The 24,692-nt window shown below is 43.0% G+C and overlaps 1 protein-coding gene across 2 annotated transcripts in view; it reads left to right on the forward strand.

The window, feature by feature from the left end:
* The window catches only part of ACVR1 (activin A receptor type 1), a 137,106-nt gene that overhangs the window by 66,631 nt on the left and 45,783 nt on the right, over window positions 1–24,692 (forward strand). For both annotated transcript variants that reach the window (XM_037138326.2, XM_037138327.2), the window contains one exon: window positions 5,815–5,888. In XM_037138326.2, the coding sequence (XP_036994221.2) occupies window positions 5,822–5,888 (67 nt within the window). In that variant the 5' untranslated portion in view covers window positions 5,815–5,821. The remainder of the gene's footprint in view (window positions 1–5,814; window positions 5,889–24,692) is intronic.

A 24,692-nucleotide genomic window follows, 5' to 3' on the forward strand; every position in this document is an offset into this window, starting at 1 on the left:
AGTGCGGTGCAGGCCAAGGATAGCCCTCACCTGTGTTCTTCCCAGGTCCACCCTGCATGAGCTGTAAAGCAATCTGAGATAGCTGCTACTTGTTAGGGGCTTGGAGATTCCCAGGCAAACCTAAACTGTGCATTTAGGCTGGCTGCTCCTAGTGCTGGGCCTTGTGCCACTTAGCAAGAGGTGCAGCTCACTGAGACTGTCTGTTGCTTGTTTGAAAGGATTTAGGAAGCTATGAAGCAATGGCCAAGACCAGCCATTCGTATGGAAAAGCCCTTGTTAACAGCTCTAAGTTGGGTAGAACAGAAAACTTCAGAGGATCTCCAGGGTGGGGCAAACTGTGTTAGGTTGATGGAGTCTCATCTCTGTGGCTCTGTAGGGGGAGGGTTCAGAAAAGGGACTTGGCCTCTGCCCACATTTCTGTCTAGAAGAAAGCTGTCCCCAGCTCTTGCCTTGATGTCAGGCACTTCAGTTTGTCCCTGTGTGTGGAAGTGGTAAGTCTGAGCAGGTGAGTCACTGTGTGGGTTCTTTAAGAGGAACGTCTTGGGATTCCAGGAGTTTCTTCCACTGAGTCAATCCCTGCTGAATTTTGCATCCAGAATATATGGCGACTTATCTTCCTGGCACTGGAACCCTGGGCTGGGGTGTCTGGTATGGGGAGGGCTCCTGAGTTATCTCTCCCAAATTATATACCACACATGGATGTGGGACCAGCCTGTTCCATGTCTCTCCCCCTCCCACCAGTCTGGATGGATGTGGTTTCCTTAATTCTGTAGTTGTCAGACTTCCATTCAACCCAGTTTCTGACAATTCTGAGTGTTGGTTGTCCTGTAATTTTGATGTGGTTGTGTGAGGAGGTGAGCCATGTCTGCCTACTGCCATCTTGACTGGAAGTCAGTTGACAATGTTTTCTTCTTAGTATATTTTAAAATTAGAAATAGATCCTTGGTACATAAAGTTGGGGTATTAGCATATTAATATTTTTTAATAATTAAAATATAATGAAACTTATTCCAGAATATTCTCTCTACATTCTTATTTCCCTTTCCTTTTGGAGTTACTGTATTTAATAGCTGATTTGACTGGTCGGCAAACACTCCAGATCATGAACAGAATAGCAACCAGGAAGTAATGCTAATGTTTTTCCCGCAAGATTTTTGGCAGATTCTGAGCTGTCTATCTATAAACAGTAGATTAGCTTGGGGAACAGACTTTATAATTTTATTGTTTGTTTTCTATTCGTGAGCCTAAATGAATATTTTAATTTTGTTTGTACAGGTATGATCTGTTAAGGGATATTTGGGGGCATGAGCTTTTCTTGGCTTTGTAACAAAAAGTCAGTGGTTATTGTTTTTAAGACTTTTTTTAATAGTGAAAGGATTCTTGATTTTGAAATTTGAAGTTTGTTAACTGTTAACTTGTACTATTACTTTGATGAAATTCTATACATTAATGTTACAGAGATGGTAAATGTCTTAATACTGTTATTTCTTAGCAGGTGTATATGTACTTGTGTGTAGGAGAAGGCTGGAAGAGATTGATAAGTCTTTACAATTTAAGCTCAAATTAAGATGACTAATTCAGGGGCAATTCAAAATCAGCAAGTATTAAATGTACACCTACTTGGCTCTGGTGTCAGTGAACAAAATAGATTTTGCTACCATTGAGTTTACAGTCTACTGAGGCAAGCAGATGTTGAAAATTACACATAGGTATGACTAAGTAATTATTAATTATGAGTGCTATGAATGAAAATTAACAAAGTGTTATATGGGAGTATGATGAGGGAATATGAGGGTCTAGGCAAGCTTCTAGAAGGAAGCAACATTTGCGACTTGCAGGTTGAGTAGGGATTTGCCTGGTTGGGTCCCGAAAGAAGGGCTCAATCATGGGGATCATCTTGTACACAAAGGCCCCGAGATAGGCAGGAAGCTGGCTGCTACAGTGCCTGGGAAAATGGGGTGTGGAGGGGCCAGCTGTGAGAACTAAGGGTAAGGGGTCTTGAGGGCAGTGAATACAGGGAAGTGAGTAGAGGACTTGCTGTGTCTTAACTGAGGTTCTTTCCTTTTTTTTCACTTTTTTAAAAAGTGTACTTATTGATTATGCTATCACAGTCATCCCATTTTTTTCTGCCCTTAATCTCCCCCTCCGCCCTTCACCTCCCACCCCCAGTATTCTTTCTTCCTTAGTTCATGTCCATGGGTCATGCATATGTTCTTTGGCTTCTCCATTTCCAGTACTATCCTTAACCTCCACCTGTCTACTTTTTGCCTACCAGTTATGCTTCTTATTCCCTGTACCTTTCCCCCCATTCTCTCCCTCCCCCTATCTTACTGAGGTTCTGACCCTGGCCTGCCTCTCCAGCCTCCTTGGATTTTCTCCTCTTTATAACTATTTTCTCTAGGTTCTCTGTGTTAGACTGGTTTTTCTTTTCTTTTTGAATATGTCTTAAGTCCTGAGGACACAGCTTGCTTGAACTGACCACAGGGCCTCTATGAAAACTGAGAAGCTTTGCCTTTTTTATTAATGCTACTCTGTCTTCACCACAGGGTGCCACCCACCCCAACTCTCTCTCTCTTTTTTTCTCTCTCTCTCTCACCCACCCACCCACACACCCATACACTCACACACACTTACTCTTTTGCTAGTACCTCCCAGTCATCTCTATGGTTCTTATTTAGATATAACCCCCCTAGGGGAAGCTCCTCCACCCTTTGGGGACTCTCAAGCTGTTTAGTTGGCGGTCTTGTTTAACCATGTCCTTTTTTTTTTTCCTAACATTTAATGCTGTTTTTAATTATGCTGTCTTTTGGATGATTATTTGATTACCACCATAGACAGTAAGCTTAACATAGTAAGGATCATGTTTTATCTTTATTACTTTAGGTTTTTAATGTCTAGTACATAGTAGTCTTTCAATAGTCATAGAAAGAAGGAAGGAAAGATTGGAATTCAAAGATAAGACAGATATTCCAGTAGTTTTCAAAAACTTTTGAAAATATATCCCGTAAGTTAAAAAGTTTTTTGAGTATGCACCTTCAATATGTATGTTGGTTATAAGTTTTACATAAAATAAAAGCTATGTATTATAAAATAGAAATTTTAAAGGTATTGAAGATGAGACATTTAAGGGACTGCTAATGGTGATGAATGACATCGATTAGCATTTTGGGTCATTTGGAATAGTGGTTGTTGTCTGTGATACTGGGTGCAAATCAATTTTTGAGGTATTTTTGGATTTTGAAATTGGGAAACCTTCTTCATGTCCAATTCAACTGAACTTTAATTGCTTTTTTCTAGTAAACTGACTAACAAAGAACCAGTAAGAATAGTCAGCTCCACATTTTCTTACTCTTTTCTGGTTCTTTTATTGATAACATTTACTAAGTAGTTTTTAAAATGGTTTTAGAGCACTTGCATTTGGGGGAGGGCTCCTTTCATTTTAAGTAGCCAGTGCAATCTGTAATTCTGCTTAAATGGAACCTTTAAAGTATAGTATGTGGGTGTTCTCTCCACACTTTCACATTATATCTCCCACTTTTTCTGAAAAATACCTCTTATTACTGGACTGTCATAAGGGATTGAGACAGAAACTATATAAATGCTCAAGCTATTTATGGCTCTATTAGATGAAAACAGTTTTTATTTATTTTTATTTTTTTAATTCTCACCTGAGGACTTTTTTCATTGCTTTTAGAGAAAGAGGAAAGGAGGGAGTGGGGGAAGGAGGGAAAGAGAGAGTGAGAGAGAGAGAGAAAGACAGATAGACAGACATTGAAGTAAATGAGAAACATTAATTGGTTGCCATCTCTTATGCGCCTTGACCAGGGATCGAACTTGCAACCTGGGCATGTGCCCGATTGGGAATTGAACTCATGACTCTTCAGTTTATGGGACAATGCTTCAACAAACTGAGCTACACTGGCCAGGGTGAAGACATTTTTTATAAGAAAAAAGTTTCTGTATATTCATCCCATAAGTCAGTGAATTGTCTTGCATGACTATTGGCTACACGTACCCCATGTGGAGACAAGTGGGCTAGTGCTGGAGACCGCCACAGACAAATAGTTGATTACGAGTGGTGTTGGATCAGTGCTGGGGGTTTGAAATCCCTGCTGATGGAGGTGTTTCACCATGTGTTTGCCTCTTGAGCTAGATCATGAATGACAGGAAGAGGCAGTTGAATAGCCTAGGGGTAGAGGAGGAAGCTCAGGGCATTTGAGGCAGTTGGAACCACCGCTGTGTTTATGTTCAAAGGCACGGGCATGAGATGGTGTTGGAGGACTCCATATCTGATCGTGAGGGCCCTGGGGCGCAACATTAGGTAGCGTGTGTGTCACAGATAGGGGCTCACTATAGACAAGCTCTGTATGAGCATGGAAATAATAATAACAACAATGAAAGGCGCTCACTTAAGTTTCATGTTCTCTTAAAAATATAAATGAGGGGTACATAAAAATCTCCTTTACCCCCATCTCATCTTGTTAACAGGGAAGGGATTGGCTGAAATACAATTATAAACACATTGAAACGAGGGCTGGTAAGATAGGGTTCAGGTGTGGGGAATGAACAATCAGACTCTCAACCTCAAAATTTGATATTAAGAAATTAAGAATATGAATCAGAAGGTGTCCACTCTGAGCTGCTTATGTAGCAACAGACTTTTGTTCTTTGCTTTGAAGCTGTAAAATTAGGATAGTACACTGACTATGCATTAAAGATCTTGGCCAGTTTCCTTTTTTATTTGACCATCCATAAAATCACTGGACAAAGGTTTAATATATATATATTTAGATTTAGATTTTATTTATTTATCTTTAGAGGGGAAGGGAAGGAGAGAGGGAGAGAAACATCAATGCATGGTTGCCTCTCGTGAGTCCCCTGCTGGGAACTGGCCTGCAGCCCAGGCATGTGCCCTGACTGGGAATCAAACTGCGATCCTCTGGTTTGCAGGCCTGGGCTCAATCCACTGAGTTACAACAGCCAGGGCAGGTTTAATTTTTTAAATTATTTTTTGTAATAATGAATTCATACAACCAACCTGGCATCATATTGCTGAAATTCTTCAAGATTATTCAAAAGGAAAAATCCTCTATTGTAGTCCTTTCAGTTCAGAAGATTGAGATTTTGCCAGTGTAGTTTCAGGACAGGATCAACTTGAAAGTTTTTATTTTTATCAGATATCTTTTTCTCAGTTGTAGTTTCACACATTCAGATGATTTCTTCCCGTCATGCTTGTGTCTGTCCTCCGTTACCCTTGAGGTTAATGCAGGAAGGCAGTGTTTTGCCGTAGATGAGGGATATGTTGTAGGTTTTTCCCTGTCCTTTCAGGCTGTCTGCAGAGCAAGGAGAAAAAGTAAGACTCAAACATAATAATTTGGCTTGAATGATTCAGCCACTTAATCTTTATCGTATTGTAGGAGCCGTCTATTCATGCTTCTCTGGGTTTTTAATTTATTGCCAATTCTGCATTCAGTAGGATAAGATAAAATTCAGACCTAAAATCCTGTGGGAATGCCTAGCCTTATACAGCTGAGAAGTCCTGTCCCATTGAGTCTTTGAAAGAGGGTGGACTCAGGGAAAGTCACCTTAGAGTCACCACCAGCAGGAGGTACATCTGATTAACTTCTTCAGATGATTTGTTTAGATCCATGTAAAGGGTATATGTTTAAATATACTAAGAAATAAGGCAACATATGTGAGGGGGATTTGTAAGAAAGGCCTTGAATGGCAGTTTGAAAATGGTAGGCTTAATTTAACTTGTCATCCTGTAGTTAAATTTTTTGTCTTACTTATATCTTATTTTTTCCTCCACAGTTGTACAATGGTAGATGGAGTGATGATTCTTCCCCTGCTGATGATGATTGCTTTCCCTTCCCCGAGTATGGAAGGTAAGAGACTTACAGCTGTTTGGAGCAGGACAGGTGTACAGTTGGGGCCACACTATGGCACTTTGATGAAGGACAGATAACACACCGTGGGGGTTCCACAAGATTATAATGAAGATGAAACCTTCCTGTCACCTAACCAAACCTTATATGTCACAAATAGGAGCTCACTATAGACAAGGTCTGTGTGATGTCATAGGCATCGCAAGGTTACAGTACAACACGTCACTCACATGTTGGTGGTGATGTTGGTGTAAGCCTGCTGCACGGCCAATTGCATCAAAGTCAGCACACACAGTTATGTATAGTATGCAGTACTTGATAATGATAATAAATGGCACTGTGCTACTGGCTTATGTATTTACTGTATTTCCTTATTATGTTAGAGTGTTCTCTTTTCTACTTATTGCTGTAAAACATGTGCCATGTTCCACTGACAGCAGCCTCGTGCTCACTATGTCTCCTGATTGCATCTCTTGCACTTGATTTAATCCCGTGTTGTTGTATAGAGTGACATGGTGTACTTGTAGCCCAGGAGCAGCAGGCTACACCATGTGGCAAGGGTGTATATTCGGCTGTACCTAGGCCGTACCTTCCAGGTTTATGTGAGTGCACTCTGATGTGTGCACATGATGAAATCACTTAAGGACATGTTTCTCAGAATGTGCCCCATCCTTAAGTGGATGGTTGTATTGTGTATGGTTTGGCTTATTGTAAGCAAGTTTGTTCTTAGTCTTGTCAGACTTAAGATCAGACTTAAGATTCCTTTCTTCCCTCTTTCCCTATGATTTTTTAAAGGTTTTTATTTATTTATTTTTAGAGAGCAGGGAAGGGAGGGAGAAAGAGAGGGAGAGGAATATCAATGTGTGGTTGCCTCTCATGTGGTTCCCAGTGGGGGCCCAGCCTGCAACCCAGGTGTGTGCCCTGACTAGGAATTGAACTGGTGACCTTTTGATTCACAGCCCATGCTCAGTCCCCTGAGCTATACCAGCCAGGGCATACTATGACTATTTTTTAAGCCTTTTTTAGGTTGACAGCAAATCAAAAGGAAAGTACAGAGATTTGTCATACCCTCTAGTCCCACATGCATTGTCTCCCCGATTATTAACGTCCTGCACCAAATGGGTGCATTTGCTATAATTGATGAACCTACATTGCCTCATCATAATCACTCGAAGTCCATAGTCTACATGAGGGTTAACTCTTGGTGTTGCACATTATATGGGTTTGGACAAATATATATAATCACATGTATCTATCATTACGGAGTATTGGTATCATACACAGGATTTCACCACTCTGCATATCTTCTGTGTTTCACTTGTTGTTCATCCCTTTCCCCTGCTACCCTTAATCATTAGCAACCACTGATCTTTCTACTGCCTCCATAGTTTTGCCTTTTCCAGAATGTTCTCTCATTGGAATCATGCAGTGTGTAGTCTTTTCAGATTGGCTTCTTTACATTGCTGATATGCATTTAACATCCCTCCATATGTTTTCATACTAATTTCTTCTTAGCACTGAATAATATTCCATTGTCTAGATGTACCACAGTTTATCTGTTGACCTACCAGAGGAACATCTTGGTTGCTTCCAGGTTTTAGCAATTGTGAATAAAGTTGCTATAAACATTCATGCGCGCATTTTTGTTTGGACAAAGTTTTCAGCCCCTTTGGGTAAAGACCAGGGATTGTGGTGCTAAATTGTATGGTAGCGCATGTTTAGTTTTGTAAGAAATTACATACTGCCTTTCAAAGTAGCGGCCCCATTCTGCATTCCCCCCCAAGCAGTGACTGAGAGTTCTTATCGCTCCACACCCCACCACTGTTTGGTGGTGTCAGTGTTCTGAACTGCGGCCATTCTAACAGGCGTGCAGTGGTGTCTCGTGGTGGCTTGAATTTGCACTTCCCTGGTGGGGTGACGTGGGGCTCCTTTTCCTATATTTATTTGCCAGTCTGTATATTTTTTTTGGTGAGGTATCTGTTAAGGTCTTTGGCTCATTTTTTAATTGGGTTGTTTTCTTATTTTTGAGTTTTCAGGGTTTTTTTCTATTTTTCGGGCAATAGTCCTTAATCAGATGTGTCTTTTGTGTGTATTTTCTCTTAGTCTGTGGCTTGTCTTCTCATTCTTTTGACATTGCCTTTCACAGAGCAAAGGTTTTAATTTTAATGAAGTCTATCTTATTAGTTATCTTTCATGGATCATGCCTCTAAAAAATTATTGCCATACCCAAGGTCATCTAGGTTTTCTCCTATGTTATCCGATAATATTGCATTATGTGAATTACATAATGTGACTTGCGTTAAACTTCTGTTGGACGGTGTGTTTATTTAGGTGTCTAGAGTGTAGGCTCTACTGTAAGCATTTTTGTTAAAAACATTCCAGCAATATAGCAGTGATTGTAATTAATGCCAAGACGGTATAAAGTAAAGATCCTGCATTGCAAGTTTAAAGGACTTAGAGATATTTTAACCAGAAAATAGGGTGGGTTCTAAGTTGAAGGAATTAATGAGAAGAAACGGCCTGGAAAGATGTGATGGGTTAACAGTAGTTCTCTGCTAGTGGACATGACCTTCCTAGGGACATTCGACAATGGGGACAATAACAGGAAAGTGTCCAGAATTCTTCTTTTTAATCGCTCAGCACACTGATCACTATAACAAAATCTAAAGAATGTCGTGGCATGCCTTTTTCTAGGTACAGTGTTAGTTCTACGTGTTATTAAAACATTCCTTTGGGTTTCACTTGATATGGTGGGTGGTCCTGTAGTGTAGTCTCAATAAAAAAAAGAGTGTGGGAAAGAAATTGAGGGGGAAATGTAGTGTGAGTAGAAAAAACTTGGAGAAGGAATGGGGAAAAGGGAAGGAAAAAAAGGCATTTGTCGAAGAATATAAACAACCATTCCATTGGTTGATTTTCCTTGCTTTTAGCTCTTAAGCTGCCCAGAGAATCCAGCAACTATCTTCTTAATGCCACAGTAAAGATATATAATGAAACACGTTAGTCTGGCTGAAGTGGAACAAGATTGCCAGGAAGGATCTGCTATTTAATATACCACCACCGCTAGGATGTTTACAAGCAAGGAAAAGAACACATCATTCTTTAGTTGCCATCGCTTTTTTTTTTAAACAGAAGACCCAGTGAGTGCTACAACCTTGCTGCTCTAATCATAATGGCAGTTGCCTTAGTCCTGTCTTCCCTCCATGACTCAACTCCTTGTTAACTGTCAAGCATATTCCATGAAAAGACTCTTTGTTTTTGTATATTTACTAGGAATTTTTTTAAAAAGCCACTGAGAACCCTTAATTGTAATACACTCTAATATACTCAACAGAAGTCATAAAGCAAATGTTAAGTACAAGATAGTTAACCAAAAGATGAAAATAATAAGGCAGATAAATAAACTCTTTATAAAAGCCCCAGTGTCTAGTGAAGAGCTTTCAACTATGAGGTTTAACAGGAGATAGACCCCTGTTTGATACTGCAGAGCAGCCACGACCCCTCATTCACTGTGCTTCCTTGGGGCCAATAGCGTTCTTGGGGCATAAATAAGAAAGTCATAGAAATTTTGTTCTGATGTATGTTGTGTGGTTGTTATTCTTAGTCCATTAAAAAACACACAAAATAAAAACAAGCTTTTCCCCTTTTCTCTTCTAATTAGTCCCAAATGTCTCTTAAACATTAAGTAGAAATAGTTTTATTATTTCAAATGGGCCCAAACCATAATGTTGATAGCATTTGGCTAGTTTGGTGTTCTTGAGGACACTTATCAAGATCTGTGGGATCCTAAATGCTCTGGGGCAAAAAAGACCAAATAAGTTTGGAAAACACTTCTTACTGTAACTGCCTTTTTGATGATGAGGGGTGATATTTAGGGAGTGGTTCCTATGCACTAAATGTTAGGCTAATTGCTTTGTATGCATTGTTTCACATAATCCCCACGATTACCCTAATGATACAGGTTTCGGGGGTGTGCTTTTGAACTGGTTAAAATTCTTACATACTTAAGGCTGTACAGCCAACAAAAGGTATAATATACTTTGAGGAATAGTGTTCAAGAGTTTCAACCATTACCAGTCTTCTTCAAATTTTTGCATTTTCTGGTCCTTTGAATGAGCTCCATCCCACATTTACATTATATCTGGTGCATGTTAGAATCCCGCCTGTTGGAAAGGCTGAGATGAGACCTTGTAATAGCAAGGGATGAGAGGCTGCTTCACCTGGGATTGTGTTTTTCCTCTTGTCTCTCATGCCAGTATTCATTTTTCATGCTCATTATATATACAACTGTAGCTGCAGGAAGAGTTTTATTTGCTCTCACAGAGAAGAGCACTTGAGTCCTAATTACCCGTATATCCTTCCTTTTCCTTCCCATTAATAAGACTAATCATGCTCTAATACTGTTATTATGCCACCTGGGAGAAGTTCAGCTCTGTTCCAGAACATCCATGTTTGGCTTTCCCTTTGTCCCTGTGAGCATTTGCAGGTGTTGACTGACCATGGCACGGATACTTAAAATGCAGTGTTGCTTCTTCCGAAATCTCTAAAACTAAGATGACCCATGTTTTATTAAGTTAGTAAGCTATAGTTAGATTGCATTACAGCAAGGAAGGCTGGACTTCACAGAGTTGTCAGCAAGAGATTTTGGCGTGTTCTAGAGAAGATTGCTAAATTATACTCAGGGTTGACTTGATTTTACTATTTCCAGAGCTATCACCACTCAGACTTTCCAGCCCAATTACACAATGAGGGAGGAAAGGGGATAATTTCAATAGATTTTTTGTTAAGGACACAGAGGTGCCCCTCTTTGCCCCTGGTGGGGGAAGAATAGAATAAGCCTTTCTTTGAATTTCTCATTATTGAAAATTCAGGAAGTTTTTGAAGGGGTGAGCGAATGTAAGGAAAATGTCTTAGTATTAAAATTGTTGCTCTCATTTCTCATTACTATAATTTATCCCTTTTGTTTAGAACAAAATATTTTTTACTGATACATCATCAAATAGGACTTTGGGGAGATAATTGAGATGCACTGAGCTATGTACCACTACCAGGACCTAAAATGTAAATATTTAATGAAGCCGTATTTTGAAAGATGCTGCTGTTTCTTTTAGTTTTTAATCCTCACTAGAGGGGTTTTTATTTGCTTTTTTAGAGAGAGACAGAAACATCGATACAAGAGAAGCATCGGTTGGTTGCTTCCCTATGCACCCTGACTGGGGATCCGTGCTGGGGCTGTGGGTCATATGCATCTAGACTGGGGATCACACACACCTGCGCCTGGACAGGGGATCAAACCCATAAACATGGGGGGCCCTAAACCACAGGAGGACCGAAGCTGTTTTGTTTTGGACCTTGCCCTATAACCAGGAATCAAATACACAGCCTTTCCTCAGGTGGGCCAGCGCTCCAACCAACTGAGCCACACTGGCCAGGGCAAGATACTGCCTCCTTACAGTCACATTTTCTTATCTAATAGAATGATGATGTACTATTTGATGCAAGGTGAGCTGGGACAGAGCTTCCTCTCAGCTTTCCTTCCTGTGTAATGTTTGTTTCTTCTGGGTAGTTAAACTAAACCCACATCCGTTTTTTTTTTTTTCCAGTGGATCTTCGAAAATGCTCATGTTCAGTGAGTATTTATATAAGAGGGAGTGGCAGTGGGGTGTGGATGGGACTCTAAAATTTCAGTCAAAGTCAGGTATTGAACAGAAGAGAAAACAAATCCAAGACGCTACTCATGAACTGATTTCCATCTGGTCAGCAGTGAGTAGGCAGAGCAATAGCTGCTAAGCTTTGCTTTTATAAAGATCAAGGTCACCCTTGGTCTTTATAGAGGGTAGATGCCATCTTCTCTGCTTGGGAAAACTAGTGAAGCAGGAGGTTTGTAGGAATGCCATACACGCAGCTGCGATACTGTGATTTATAATCATTCTGATGACCAGAGTATATTTCTCAGCTATGTTTGGTGTTCTTATGCAGATCTCAAACCCCTCAGAATTTCCTAAGTGATGAGAGCAGCAATGGCATTTCTTGTTCGGTTGATGAGGTAACTTTTAGACACCCCCACCTAAGGGGGAGGAGCCAACCTGGTGGTTAGAGTATCCGAACTTCTGGTTTCACTCCCCAGTCCCCTAGGAAGGAACAGGGAAATGGAGGTGGAACCAGTTGCCTGCAGTCAGTGACTCTGTAATGAAGCCTCTGTAAAACGCCAAGCAGGATAGTTTGTTGGTCCCTTTTTTAGAGGCTTTATGTGTTGGGGAAGGAGCATGTTTCTGTGTGCCACCATGGTGGGCCCTGGGCTCCATGAGGACAGACACTCTTTCATGTGGGACCTTGTCCTGTGTACATTTTCATCCAGCTATTGATCCGTATCTTTTAATATCCTTTGTAATAAATTGGTAATCTAGTGAGTAAACGGGTTTTCCTGAGTTTTGTGAGCTATTCTAGCAAATAAATTGAACCCCAGGAGGGGGTCTTGGAAATCTCTAATGTGTTACCAGTTGGGCAGAAACACAGGAATCAACCTGGGCTTGAGATTGGCATCTGAAATGGAAGGTGGTCTTGTGGGACTGAGCCCTTTACCTGTGGAATCTCTTCCTATCTCTGGGGTCAACAGAGTCAGAACTGAGATGAATTCTTATACCCTTTGCAGGTGTTTGAGAATTGTTTTTTGGTGTGGGGAAGCCTCTCTCTCTCTCTCTGTCTCTCTCTCTCTCTCTCACACACACACATATACACACACACACACACACACAAAGTGGGTCCAGTAACTCTTTAAGCAACGTTAACTCCTGAATAGAAATAAACAGCAAAGAAAACAAAAGATATTTGAAAATTAATTTGTAACTTTCAAAACACTGCTAACTGTCCTCCAAAACTTCCCTCTGCAGTTCAGCACGACCTTAGGCAAAATTCCATAAGTAATGATTATATGAAGTAGTCATAATTACTGAGATCTCATGTCAGTTTCCAAACAGTGTGAGACACAGGGAAGGGCGGCTCCCAGACATCTCACTGTGACTCACAGTGAGACACATTTCAGAGTTAGATCCAGTGCATCTGCATTGAAGACATATACCGGCACGCATGTGCAATACAACTTTCATGAAATAGTAGTCACTCTTGTTTTGTTCAGTGTACTCTCCTATTTCTTCTTTTTTCTTCTATTCAGTTTTATTTCACTTAAAAAGAAGTGAGATCTTGTCTTGAGCCACTAGCTTGATTTCACTGCAGTTTGAAAAAGATCACTCCAGCCGTCTCCACAGAGCTCCCTGCCCAGAAGTCCCAGCTGCCCTCCGGTGAAAACTCTGTCAGTTACCTGTGCATTTTCCAAGGAAGCTGGCCTGGAACCTTTTGTTTTTTCATAACTTTATGGAGCCTGACCATCCTCTCTCTTGAAGGTAGTGACTTGTCAGGAAGAGGAGAGTTGACATTTGTACCTTCTCGGCCGTGGTCATAACATTGGAACAGCTGCCGCCTGAGTGTAATCAGCTGAATCTGAGCTCTACAGACCCGGGTGTTTCCCAGGTCTACGGTGATGCTACATCTAATTCTCTGTTATGGGTTACAACAGAGGCTGGCCTTTCCTAGTTTGTGTGTGTTTGGTGGGGTGGAAGGGGAGAAGGAATGGGAGGAAGAATGAGAAATTCCTCTTGGGGGGGGTGGTGAAATTCACCTCTTTTATTAATTCTTTTTTTGCTGCAGTTGTTTTCCTTTCTGAATTATGGCACCTACGCCAAGTCAGTTTGAATGAAAAAAAAAACCCCACCAGATTTAATCAGAAATGTTGTAAATTGAAGGACAGGGAAAGATACTCATAGTCCAGCTTAGAATGTGACTTCTTTGATGAAGAATGCCACGAACGCCATGTAGCTTCCTTTTATTTTTCATCTAGTTCATGTACTTCATAATGTCAGCTTTGCTGGGGTTAGGGTGATTTTTGGTAGTTAATCCGTGTTGCTTGACAGAGTGCCTTTGGAAGGGAAGGCTCTTCGTCCTGCGGAGGAAACAAGCCCTTTTCAGGAGAGACAAAGTCAAACACACGAGCTGTTGTCTTCCTCTTTACTGTGACTGTGTACGTGCGCTTGACCTCTCAAAGACTGCTACTGCAGTGTCAGTAACAGGGAAGCTGTGAGGAGCCACAGGGAACACACGCAGAGTGAGCCCTGAGTGAGAGAGGCTGGGACCTTGTGTCTGTTGTTTTATGCCCAGTGTCTAAGACAGTGCCTGGCATGCAGTTGGTGCTCCATGAATATTTGGCAAACAAGTGAATAAGTAATTATCATTATAACATAAAAAAGATAATATAAGAGACAGAGGGGCTGATCTAGGCTGAGGAGATAAGAGAGCACATCTTTTTAAAGCATTTATTCTGAGTTTGTGGGAAGAGAATCAGTTCTAAGACAACCTTATATTCTTTTTGAATTTTATTACATTTATTGGGGTGAAATTATTTAATAGGATTGTATAGGTTTCAAGTGTGTGGTTCTATAATATATGACCTGTGTGTTGCATTGAGCACCCACCACCGGAAGTCAGGTGTCCCTTCGTCACCATGTATTTGACCCCCTTTCTCCCTCCTCTGCTGGTCGTCCTCTCTACCCCCTCCCGCCCTTCACCCTGCTGATCACCACACTTGTCTGCACCTATGAGTTTCCGCTTGTGTGTTTCCCTTGTTTGTGCGTTGCTTTCTGTTTTATATCTCACGTACGAGGGAAATCATATGGTTGTTGACTTTCCCCATCTAACTTATTTTACGTAGCAGGATAGTCTCAAGATCTGTCCATGTCGTCACAGATGGCAGCACATCATCTTTTCTTTTGGCTGAGTAGTAGTCCATAGTATATATGTGCCGCATCTTCTTTATCCAGTCATCTGGTAGAGGGTTCTTTGGTTGTTTCCTTGTCTCGAATGTGCATGTATCTTTATGAGTGTTTTCAAATTGTTCAGGTAGATACCCAGAAGAGGTATTGCTGGGTCATAGGGTAGATCTGTTCTTAATTTTTAAAGGAACCTCCATGCTATTTTCCATAGTGGTTGTACCAGTTTCCATTCTCACCAACAGTGTGTGAAGGTTCATTTTTCTTTACAACCATTCCACACTTGTTATTTCTCAAGTCGATCATACCTTCTTTTAATTGATAAATCAGCATTAGTACACCGGCAGGCCCTGGTGACGTCCACATACCTAGAAGTGGTTCCTGCCGACGAGTCACAGGTTAGCTGGGTGCTGCAAAGGTCAGAGCACAGCACTAGGAGAGTCCACAGCACAGGCCTTCAAAGCACACTGGGCTGGGGTTGGGGGCATCAGCCCAGGGAGACAAAGGGGAAGGATGAACAGCCATTAGACTAGTGAAGGCAGGACCAGAAGGACTCGTCAGGCAGGGGGAGGGCCGGGCCGTGAGAAGTGGGGTGATGATGATGGAGGGTACCGCCAGGGCAGGCCGTCCAGCATGGCCAGAGTGGTCTGGGGAAAGGAGAGCTGAGGCCCTCCTCCATGGGCAGGGAGAGCTCTGGGAGTAGGGCAGTTCGTGTGTTTTGGAAGAGTTGTGGGCTGAAGTGGATCACAGGGCGTGGCAAGGTGAGAGGTCCCTTGCTGCGTCACTGCGGGCGGGCCAGCCCCGCTGCGTTTTCAAAGGCATCCCAACTGCCACCTCAATGGTGGCAAACAGCAAAAAGACACAAACAAAAGACAAACTGTAGTTTAAAGAATAGACTTTTGTTACAGGTGTTTCACAAACAATAAAGCTGTGGTAAGCAACGCTCATCTAGTAATAATTCTGCTGCCACTTTTATTATGAAGGCAGATGTCTGGGCTGCTGACTTTTCTAGCAACTTTTGTGAGACATTTAAATCCCTCTAGCTGGCCCTTTGTTCCTGTGTTGCCATGGAGTGTCAATAGCCCAGCTCAGAATAACCCAGGCAGTGAGACTTGAGGTACAGCTTGCTCACTGGCATGCTGGCTGGCCAGGTTACAGTGTTTTCATTGCTCCCGTCTTGGGAGGAGCACCAGGCAGCTGGTTGCCCTGGCAGCTGTGAAAGGTGTATGTCTCTTGGCTGCCCAGAGTTTGAAATGCAACCAAAACTTGCCTGCCTACTGAGCATGTGCAGCTCCCGACTGATCTGATAGCAACTGAAAATAGCTCACTGAGCACCTGTCCCCTGTACACCAGCCCCTGGCCGCCTGCCATTTAAGACAGTGTGGACTCACTCAGGGTAGGTGAGGGGTGAGTGGATTTTAATATTTAGGAAGATCTTAGGAACTTTAGCCCTGGCCTTCAAAGGAAGAAAAAAAAAAAGGAGCAGGCTCTTGGAGCCGTTCTATTTGGTGCTTCTGTGGTTAGTGGGTGGCCACAGTGGCTTCATATACACATTATGTGGTGAAGATTCCATACAGTTCTACTTGGTCAGCCAAACTGTGGTCCAGATAGACTGAGAGGTAGTGTTTTCTGTTGGAGTGAAAGGCTTCCCTAAAAACACTGCTGGATGGTAGCCATCCACGGTTTATCTGTCTCTGTTTTAGAAAGGGAAGGCATTGGGTTAAACTGTTTGTTTAACTGTCTCCCTGCTCTTTAATCACCAGTGATTGTCAGTCGATCACTTCCACAAGGTGTCTCTGTGCTAGATTATTCTTTCTCAGCAGTCCAAATTTGGGTGCAGGATCGAACCACAGCCTGTTGGGAGCTGTCTGTTCCCCTTTGGGACTCCTTCCATTTCCCGGGCTCTCATCTCTTCAGTGGGGTTGCCATTGTTGGGCATGTGTGGCAGGCTCTGGAAGGAAATGCTTCTGAAATGACTTGTGGTATTAAAGCTACTATTTAAAAGTGGCCCTTCGTAGACGCTTGGGTTATCTTTAGGCCGTCACTGCTCTGCAACTCCAGGAGCCAAAGAGAATCTGCGGAAACGCCGGCCTGTTGCTCTCGCCTTGGTTTGTGTTTAGACGTTCTTTCTCTCCAGCCGGTGGCCTCGTGACACGTCTCAGATTTAGCTGCCTTTCTTCTGCCAGGGCCCAAGATTATTGTGGAAGCTGGAAATGGTGTGCTCTGCCACAGAGATTGTGAGTGAGGGAGTGTGTGTTCGAAAAGCCAGTCAGGTTCATAGCACTATGAAGAAATGCTTTGGGTTTCTACCTTAAGTGTTGACACCGGGAGACTTTCTGTTGGTTCGGGGATAGAAAAGAAGCTCAAAATGACTCACACTCAACCTGCTCATGCTAATGATCGGATCTTATCACTAATACCCTTCTTAAGGGTATTAAATTTGGGAGTTAATGAATTCTTGTGCACCATATTAATTAGACCGATGAGGGAGAGAAGAAACCATAGCAAATACCAAGTTATAATGACTGAAATGCATATGCACAAGGCTTGGGATTGCACATTCATGGGACCGAAGGCGGGGGATCCCTTTCTCCATTAACCTCCCCTGGAGTTCTCCCAGGGCCTTGGGACTTGAGTTGGGCAATCAGGGGTCGGGAAGCAGCGATATCAGAGAGGCGTGGGCTCTGCAAAGTTTTTTACTCTTGAGTATCTTTTTCTCTGTTCCCTCATCTGAGCAAGAAAGAAGAGAGTCTAGAAAATCCCTTGTTTCCTCTTTGCGCTTTCTCTGGAGCTGGGTAGGGTAGGGAGCCAGGGAGGAGGAATTTAACTAATTCCGGACGTTTTTTACCTTTAGCTTTTGGCTGCCACCATGCCTGCAGGCTGGTGTTATCAGACAGTTGTTCAACAAATTGGAGCCTTGCCCATCTTTGAGGGTTTATCTCTGTGGTTTGAAAGCTTCCTGAAAGGGTGTGGTGGCGGCTTGCAGATGGTAAGCAGAGCAAAAAGATCGTCAACCTTGGAGGCCAGATCCCTGAACCCCGGAGAAAAGGGGCTAGGGAAGAGCACGGGAGAGGAAATAGAGGCGGGAGCTGGGCACTGGGGTTGCATCGGAGTTGCTTCTCCATTGCCCCGTCCCATCTAGAGCCCTCATGTAAGGTTTCCTGTAAAACCAAAATTCTCCCTCTAGAGCCTGGGTAGGAAGCCTTCCCCGGAGCAGCCCTGAGCTCCCTAGTTGCCCCTGGGGCAGGGAACAGCCAGTGTCAGGAAGACCTCTTCCCACATGGAGAAGGACAGACCTCACCAGCGACATTCTGTACGGGGGTACCGTAGCACTGGTTCTCTTCTAAATCTAAACGAGGAGTGACTTATGGGAAATGTGTGTCATCCACCAGGTGGGGGGTGGGGATCTCCCCCTTCTCCCTTCAGACCGTGGTACTCTGACTGTGACACGCATTGTCAGTGTCTGGGGTGGGGTGAGGGTATTTTCCAGTCTCTCAAAGAATTCCTCAGTAGGTAATCTCTATGAGGCCTTATAATAAATAGTTGGCTTCTCTGAAGCAGAGATTCAAGAAGTTTGGAGAGTAAATGAAGAAGGTGGTCATTATTTTCTTCATATTAAGGAGTTGCTTCATAGACCATGGTGCATAAGTCAGAGGCAAGTCTTTGCTGTATTCAGGGAATCATAAAAAGCACAGAAAAGACAGACTAATATTGTCTTAGGTCCATACCCCATAATGTTCTTTAACTTGTTAGTCACTTAAACACAGACTGAAGTTTTTGGCTTTGAAATAGAAGGTGTGGCTGCTGCAATAGGCTTAATTTACAGGGATTATTTCACAGACAAGGAGTCAGCCCAGACACAAAATAAACAGATGGCATTTTTTTTTCTCTCTCAGCTTTAGCAGTTCAAATGCAGTATGACTTTGGAATCCTTATCACCTTCAGCAAAGCAAGAAGGGGAGAATGATGTAATTCACTCTTCCTCACTCCCTGCTGCAAAATGCCATTATTTTCACTGATAGGAGAAAAATGGCAGCGAAGACCGGGGGCACCTTTTCCGCTGCTGAACAGGCAGCTCTGCACGACCCCGCTGAACTGACTGGAGTCAGTGTTTTGACTGTAGAAGCTAAAAGTCCTCAAAATCAGCTGTCCAAGGAAGGATCACTCCTAATAGCTCTACTGTTCTATAATGTATTAATCCCCAGTTTAGGAACTCTTATGTTTTACCTCTTTCTTGTAGCAAACACACAAGCAAACTAAGAAACCTACTACAGGTGTGAGCCCGAGTAGGTGAACAGATGTGGCGCTGTGGCGAGCCCCGCTAGGAAGACGTAGTCTGCACAGACACGCTGGCTCGGTGACTAAGCCTCGCCTTAAGATCTCTGCTGACATTTAAAGACTTTATAGGCTCAGTCTGCTCTGAAAACCAGCATCATGTCTCTTCCCACCTCTAAATTCTTTCTGTGAAAAGAAAATCTGTTCTGAAGCAAATATTCATCAGGCTGGTGCTCCTGCCAAGTACTGAGGCAGCTGCAGGGCATAGAATGGTGAGCATGTCAGGCTGGGTCCTTACACTCATAGTACGCACAGTCTGCAGGAGAGACTTGGCCATTCAGCAGCCATACAGGCATGTTTGTGAGTGTATACAGGTGGTTTTGGATTTAAATTTGGGTGTGTGAACAAAGGCTTCTCTGAGAAATGACATGTAGGATCTGAGGGGCTGATAGGTACTAACTAGGAGGGTAGTGGTGTTGACAGGGAGGGAGCTAAGCTATTCAGGTGGAGGGAATTCCACACCCAGGAACCTGAGGTCCCAAGGCAGGAGGAGGCCTTCTAAGAACTGGGGGGATCTGGGGGTGTGGGGGGAGAGGCAGGTAGAGTGGGGTGGAGGGGGTAGGATGGAGGCTGAAGAGGCAGAGAGGAGACCAACCAGGACTTTTGTGGGCCAGGTTAATGACTGTCTATTTTGAGAGTGATGGAAACCAGAGAGCATCAGGTTTGTGCATCTGAATGGAGCCAGCATTTACTGAGTTAGGGAACCTTGAGGAAGAACATATTTGGAGTGCAGGCATCATGAATTCAGAATCTTGGAAATCCTGAAACCATTGTTTTTGTTGTTATTCAAATTTAATGTGATCTCATTCAGATGTATCTATCCTCTCTCAATTCCTAGAACACATTTTCTTCTCGGCTTTACAACTTCACCAAGTATCAGCTTCTCTGATCAGAAAGAAGTGTGCTTTGGATTCCCTGAATGAGTGTTTTATCATCAGAGTATTTAGGCACTTAGTATATTTTAACTGTGAGCCTGTAGCTGGCCTGCTTGCCAGTCCATCAGATGCCCTTCACGGGGCATTCTGGATGGACCTTTGTGTTTCTGTCTTAAGAGCAGGTTTGCTGGCATTGCAAAATCCTGCCTTAAGCCTTTGTTTAATGCCAGAGACCTCAGATGCTTTCAGATTCTGGAGAGGTGCCAAACTGTACTTTTGGATTAGGAGATGATGGAAGGTCTCCCATCTCCATAAGCCTAATATAAGCTGTCTTTGTGAATGAATGGATCGTTTATACTGTTGGAAGGGGTCCAGGGGTATTTGGGGTTCCTTTTTTAGCCTGCAAAGGCCTGAGCTCTTGGACTTTATAACAGTTGTCCAGTAGCTGCATGGTTTTTTGTGCTACTTTGAGGTGAGCTGATAAGAAATGCAGGCTGCTCCTCTTGCCGGCCCCTGGGATCACAGTTAGAGGCTGGTTGACTTGCAGCATTTTCTCGTGTGTTTGTTGTGTCAAAGACTTTAGTGGGAAGCATGGGGTTTTGTGCACCATTTGGAATGATAATCAGTTTAAATGCTTTACAGTATTATGGAGTACGTGGCTGGGCGGGACAGAGAGGGAGAAGGTTGGGGATACGTCCATCCGGCTGTGCCTGGACCGCTCAAGTCCCATTTAAAACATACATGCGAACAGTTTTACAACGAAGGACAAGATTACCCCAAACTGTGGACAGTCTCAGAAAGCCCACGGCCCTCTGTGCTCTGCTGCTTCTTCTGTCCAGTGGGATCAGGCCGTGTGGAGGAGGCGGGCCTAGATGGTGAGGTAACGCCCTGAACAAAAAAACATATTTTAAAAGGTTTGGCCGTGGTGAACCCCTTGGATTCTGAGCCCGTGCCTCCGGTTGAGGAGCCCGCACTGCATCCTCCCGAGCGGCACGGAGAACGCCCCGCTGCTCCCAGCCAGACCCAGGCTGTGAGTGTTCACACGGGCACCGGTGGTGCAAAGGGCACACCGTGCCAGACATAACACTGAGTAATGCTGGGAGGTGCCTCCGAGAACAAACAGTGTGGGGAGCTCCTCAGACAGGGAATACCTCTGGCTCGGCATTTAAATTGCTGAATTATTTAAATGACTGTCAGTTAGGTGGAGCAGACTTGCTGCTTCTGCCGGGACACTTCCTGGTTATTTGCATAGGCAAGTGTAACGTCCTTCCTATCGGATGTGCCGCCTCCCGTCTGTGGGGTGGAAATCAGTCAGAGAAAGGGCGCATCCGTGCCTTGGTTTTCCCCGATGTGCCCTGTGTTCATGGCACAGTCTGAAAGATTACAGAGCCGTAGAAACTTACCGTTGGCCCTACAAGGGGTTTGTGATAACTCACACCCCCACGCCCCTCCCACCACAATCCTGTCCCAAATAAAATACCACAGGCCCACACATGTTATGGATATTCCTAAATTCTGACAAGACTAAAACAGTGAGTCACGGGCATTCTGGGACCTGCTGTGTTCCTTTGAATTGTGGATATTAAGATCTGAAAGTGCTGTTACCTTGCTTTTAACTTTCTTTGTTGAATGAGTAATCCTAGCTCAGAAAGTCCTTTTGGCATCTCTTTGACTAATGTACTTTGTTGGATAAAATTGCTGAAGTGGCGTTTAATAATGTGTACACGTGTGTACAGGCGTGTGAGGAGTGCTTGTGGTCATTTCCACATTCTTGTGAAGTTAGGGTTTTTATATTTGGCTATATATGCAAAATAGATGCATGGAGAGCCCTGCTAGTTAGTTATGTGGGGATATACCAATTAAGAGGATGAAAGCAAAATAAGAAAAAGTTGGTGAAAGTTTTGTATTTTTCCATTAGCTAACTATTAGAGCGAGCTCATGGCTCCTCCATATCGGAGATTTGAGTTAATTATTACAGATCATTAATGGCTGTCTTTCTTCCTGTTTGTTTTTTCTTTTTCTTAATTGTGGAGGGGAGGATATGAAAACCCTGTTTCTTTGACACCTTACTGAGAAGAATGACTGACTGAAACGTAGTTAACCCTGGTCATCTGTACTCAGCTACTGTAGGGATATAAAGATTCAAGGAGAGTATTTGATAAGTGGATTTGTGTTAGTTTATGACCTTATAGTGGGTGTAGTGAGTTGAGTTTTACTAAAGACCTTATTTACTTGGGGCTGTTCAATTCTGGACAGAAGTCTCTACGTTCCAATCCAGACCTCTGCCACTCTGCCCCCGTGTCCTGTTAGAAACTGTGGACCTCGGAAAGCTGTGTCCCTCCGTGCATCCGAGGACCTAGATTTCAGTTTGGGCTGGAGCTTTAATAGTAGACTTCACTCAGAGAGCACGTTAGAAAAATTGTTACTGGGTTTTTTCAAAATTGATTTTTATAGACAGAAGGGAACAAGGGGAGCAAGAACCTCAATTTGGTTGATTCTTGTCTGTGCCCTGACCAGGGATCAAACCTGTGGCCTTGGCGTAGTGGGATGACACTCTGACCACCTGAGCTGTCCAGCCTGGGCCTATGGTGTTATTTCCTTTTTCAATTTGACATTTTTAATTAGAATCACTAAGTATCATTAATTCTTTGGTCTTCTGGACCATCCATTTCCATAGAAGTGAGCCTTCTATGGTCTACAGTTACAGTTGTCCCTTGGTTGCCTCTGGAGATTGCTCCTGGGACCCCACCAATCTGGGGATGCCCAAATCGTTTACGTAAAATGGCAGAGTCCTGCATGTGACCTGTGCTCATTCTCCTATCCACTTTAAGTCATCATTAGATTACTTATAATATCTAATACAGTGTAGATGCTATGGATAGTTGTTAAACGGTATTGTTTAGGGAATAATGACAAGAGAAAAGTCTGCACATGCTCAGTACACATGCAAACATGGTAGACTTAACTACATAGTGCGTCCACATCAGCAACAACGTAACTTTTTTCCAAATATTTTCCGTCAGCAGTTGGTTGAATCTGTGGATGCAGAACCTGCAGATGCAGAGGGTCAACTACACTGTTTAGGGTTATTCCTAGTGGACCGTAGGTACAATGAGTTCGGTAATTTGCACTCTTTAATCCATTATCAGTCTATGAACAGCTGATCTCCTATTTTATTATTTTACCCTTTCGTCATGACACTGACCCCTCAGCCCCCAACTAGCATCGACCTACCCCTGGGTATATATGGTCCTTAAAAGATATCTATGTTTTCAAAATAGATGCTTAGGTTTGAGTGTACATAAATTACATTATTGCATAGTTTAAAAACACAGTCTTTCTACTCCCTTCTGTAGATCACAAACAAATCAATACGACACCATTAACTCTTCCCCCTCCCTCTGCCCATCCATTTCCCTCTGAAGAATCGTCACCTGTTGGGCAGCATAGTTGGCAGCCCTCAGCCTGCTTTGTGCCATTCAAGAGTGACAGGCATGTCTAGACTCCCGAGAAATATTATCTTTCAACTTGCTTTTGGCAAGTGTAAACTTTTTGCTGGATTATGTCAACAGATATATATGTTTCTCATCCTCATAGAAATAGATTGGTGCTGGAATTTCTCTTCAATTTCTCTAGGCAGGGAAAATAAAGACTATTTCTTGGCTCATTAAAGTTTTTGCTCATTAAAAATGTTTGAGGGCTTTTGATTCTCAGGGGTGAGTTGGTGACATACATATACTGTCAGCGGCTATTTTGGATTTTCGGCTTTCAGGCATGACTTTACTTTGGATGAGCCCCTTGTGGTTTTCAAAAGAACTAGCAAGTCAATTATAAATAGAAGGCCCGTGTCTGTGTGTCTGCATGCACTTGCTCTGTGGGATGAGGCACCCACATTACAGTGGGCAGTGAACTATTTTCACCGTGAAGAGGGAAGATTAAGAATGTTTTTTTCTTTTTGAGATAACCCACATCTCTGCATGCACCCACACAGATCTGTGTAAATGAACTTGACATTTTCAAAGACTTTAACTTAAGGTCTCTTAAGCATAGCCACCCAACCTGTTAGTTTAAGAAAAAAGTGGTCCCTCCCGGGCCTGTGACAGAGGGTTCAGGATCAGAGAGCAGACTGTCTGTGCCTTAGACCTTCCCAGGAAGCTCTGAAAGCTGATTTCCTTCTATGGACAGTGCTTTGGTGGGTGGCCTCGGTTAGCTAGTCAGTGGCTTCCGGGACTCGGCTGTCCATACTGCATCTTCACTGCCCTTCCCAGCCAGTGGAAACTGTTGGGACCAGCAACTCAAAACTAATCATTCTAACAAGGGAAGGGAAAAGAGCGAGTGATTTGCAAAACGAAACTGCAAATGAATGTTTTTAGGAGACGGTTAGGAGGTCTGCTTGGGCATGCTTCTCTGATGGTACATTTTTGCCTCTTCAGGTTGTGTCTTGGACCCACCAGGTGTGGGCTGTGCCTTGGGTCCCTTCTGTAACGTCATCGTTCAGGCATCGTTCTGCTCCTTTTATCTTCTTGTGCCCACATCCTCAGTAATTGACACCAAACTGGTTTTCTGTCGAAAATATGTAAGCAGCGATGTACTTCTATTGTAATTGGTGTAAAGACTTCAATATTACTGCCATTGAAAATTAGTTTAGGCATCTAGCTTAAAATATTGATAATCTGGATTTGTAGTTATAGACTTGTAAACCCTTTTTATACTGGTGTATTTCTGGAGCAGAAGGTAGCAGTAGCACCATTAACACTGTGTCACTGGTTGGGGGAGAT

This window comes from Artibeus jamaicensis, unplaced genomic scaffold (genome assembly GCF_021234435.1).
Source record: "Artibeus jamaicensis isolate MK-2021 breed Jamaican fruit bat unplaced genomic scaffold, CSHL_Jam_final contig_1832, whole genome shotgun sequence".
Lineage (NCBI taxonomy): Eukaryota > Metazoa > Chordata > Mammalia > Chiroptera > Phyllostomidae > Artibeus > Artibeus jamaicensis.